The sequence below is a fragment of the Tetrahymena thermophila genome (assembly GCF_000189635.1).
Source record: "Tetrahymena thermophila SB210 genomic scaffold scf_8254899, whole genome shotgun sequence".
NCBI classification, from domain to species: domain Eukaryota; phylum Ciliophora; class Oligohymenophorea; order Hymenostomatida; family Tetrahymenidae; genus Tetrahymena; species Tetrahymena thermophila.
In genome coordinates this window covers 1-1,130 of record NW_002476627.1, presented here as the reverse complement: position 1 = coordinate 1,130, position 1,130 = coordinate 1, and the positions used below count along the sequence as shown (strand labels likewise).

At 23.1% G+C, this 1,130-nt stretch overlaps 1 protein-coding gene across 1 annotated transcript; it reads right to left on the bottom strand. All coding sequences in view use genetic code 6, as the record gives it.

The window, feature by feature from the left end:
• Positions 1-175: 175 nt before the first annotated feature.
• On the bottom strand, positions 176-790 carry TTHERM_02404090 (regulator of chromosome condensation (RCC1) protein; the record flags this gene model as incomplete). Its single annotated transcript, XM_001028441.1, has 3 exons — positions 176-281; positions 476-687; positions 767-790. 3 exons carry the CDS (start codon positions 788-790, stop codon positions 176-178), a joined length of 342 nt encoding a protein of 113 aa, XP_001028441.1.
• Positions 791-1,130: the final 340 nt, after the last annotated feature.

The following is a 1,130-nucleotide window of genomic DNA, read 5'->3' as shown; positions in this document are numbered from 1 at the left end:
TACAGCAAATGAAAAGTGTTATCCACATTTCTATTTTCTTAACATATTTATCTTCCATATTTATTTGAATTTCTTAAGGATAAGCTTATTATTGATGACTTGGATACAATCCTAAATCTAATTCTTCATTGATATTTTATCCCCAAGAATAAGCTTTTCCTTAATCATCTGTCAGTCAAATAAAATTATTCTCTTAAGTGAATCCTTTCCAAAAAATGCCATCAGCCTAAATAAATTATGGTTCATCAAAATATCCAAAGAAAGCTGTGCCCCAAACATACCTAAAAAAATATTCAAAATTAACAAAACAAAGAAATGAAATAAACAATATATTATAAAATTAAATTTTCATTTAAAAAAAAATATTTTATTAATTTTATTTTAATTTTCTCTAAAAAAATAATAATTCTAGAATTATAAATATTAGAAGATATTTGTTGTTATTATTTTATGCGAATATTAGTTAGATAAAGACTCGATTTAACTAGTTCCTAGTTAGCCAACAGAGTTGTTACCACAAGCAAATACTTCGCCTTAGTCTGTTAGAAAAAGCGTGTGATTATCACCATAACTGACTTATTTTAGATGTCCTTCGAATGAAGGAAGAGGTATTTCAGCAGGAAAATAATCAATTACTATCCTTCCAGTACCAAGCTAGCCTTGTCTACAGTCTCCTTATCCATAAGCCTTTTATCCTTTTGATGCAAATAAATTAATTTGAATACTTAATTTATTAATCAAAGAATATAAAGGATAATGGAAATACAAACCCAGTATTATAGTTAACCATTTTTTCAATTTTAGACGTTAGTTAGCTAATCATATTTTTCCAATTATTTTTATAACTCTTACTCACTGTTTTCATATTATAATTAATTCTTACTTCTACATTAAAACATCTTAAAAAAATATAACTATCAAATATATTTATATACATTTTAATAAGATTATCTATCAAAATTGTTCTTCTAAAATATTACTGGTTGTATATTCAAAATTAAACTTATTTTTTTTAATATGAAAGTAAATTCAGCATTTATTTTATCATCAAAAATATTTTTAAGATATTAAATACTTCCTATTTTAATTAAGTTGATTGTGAAAATCTTATAATTATAAAAATTTTAGAA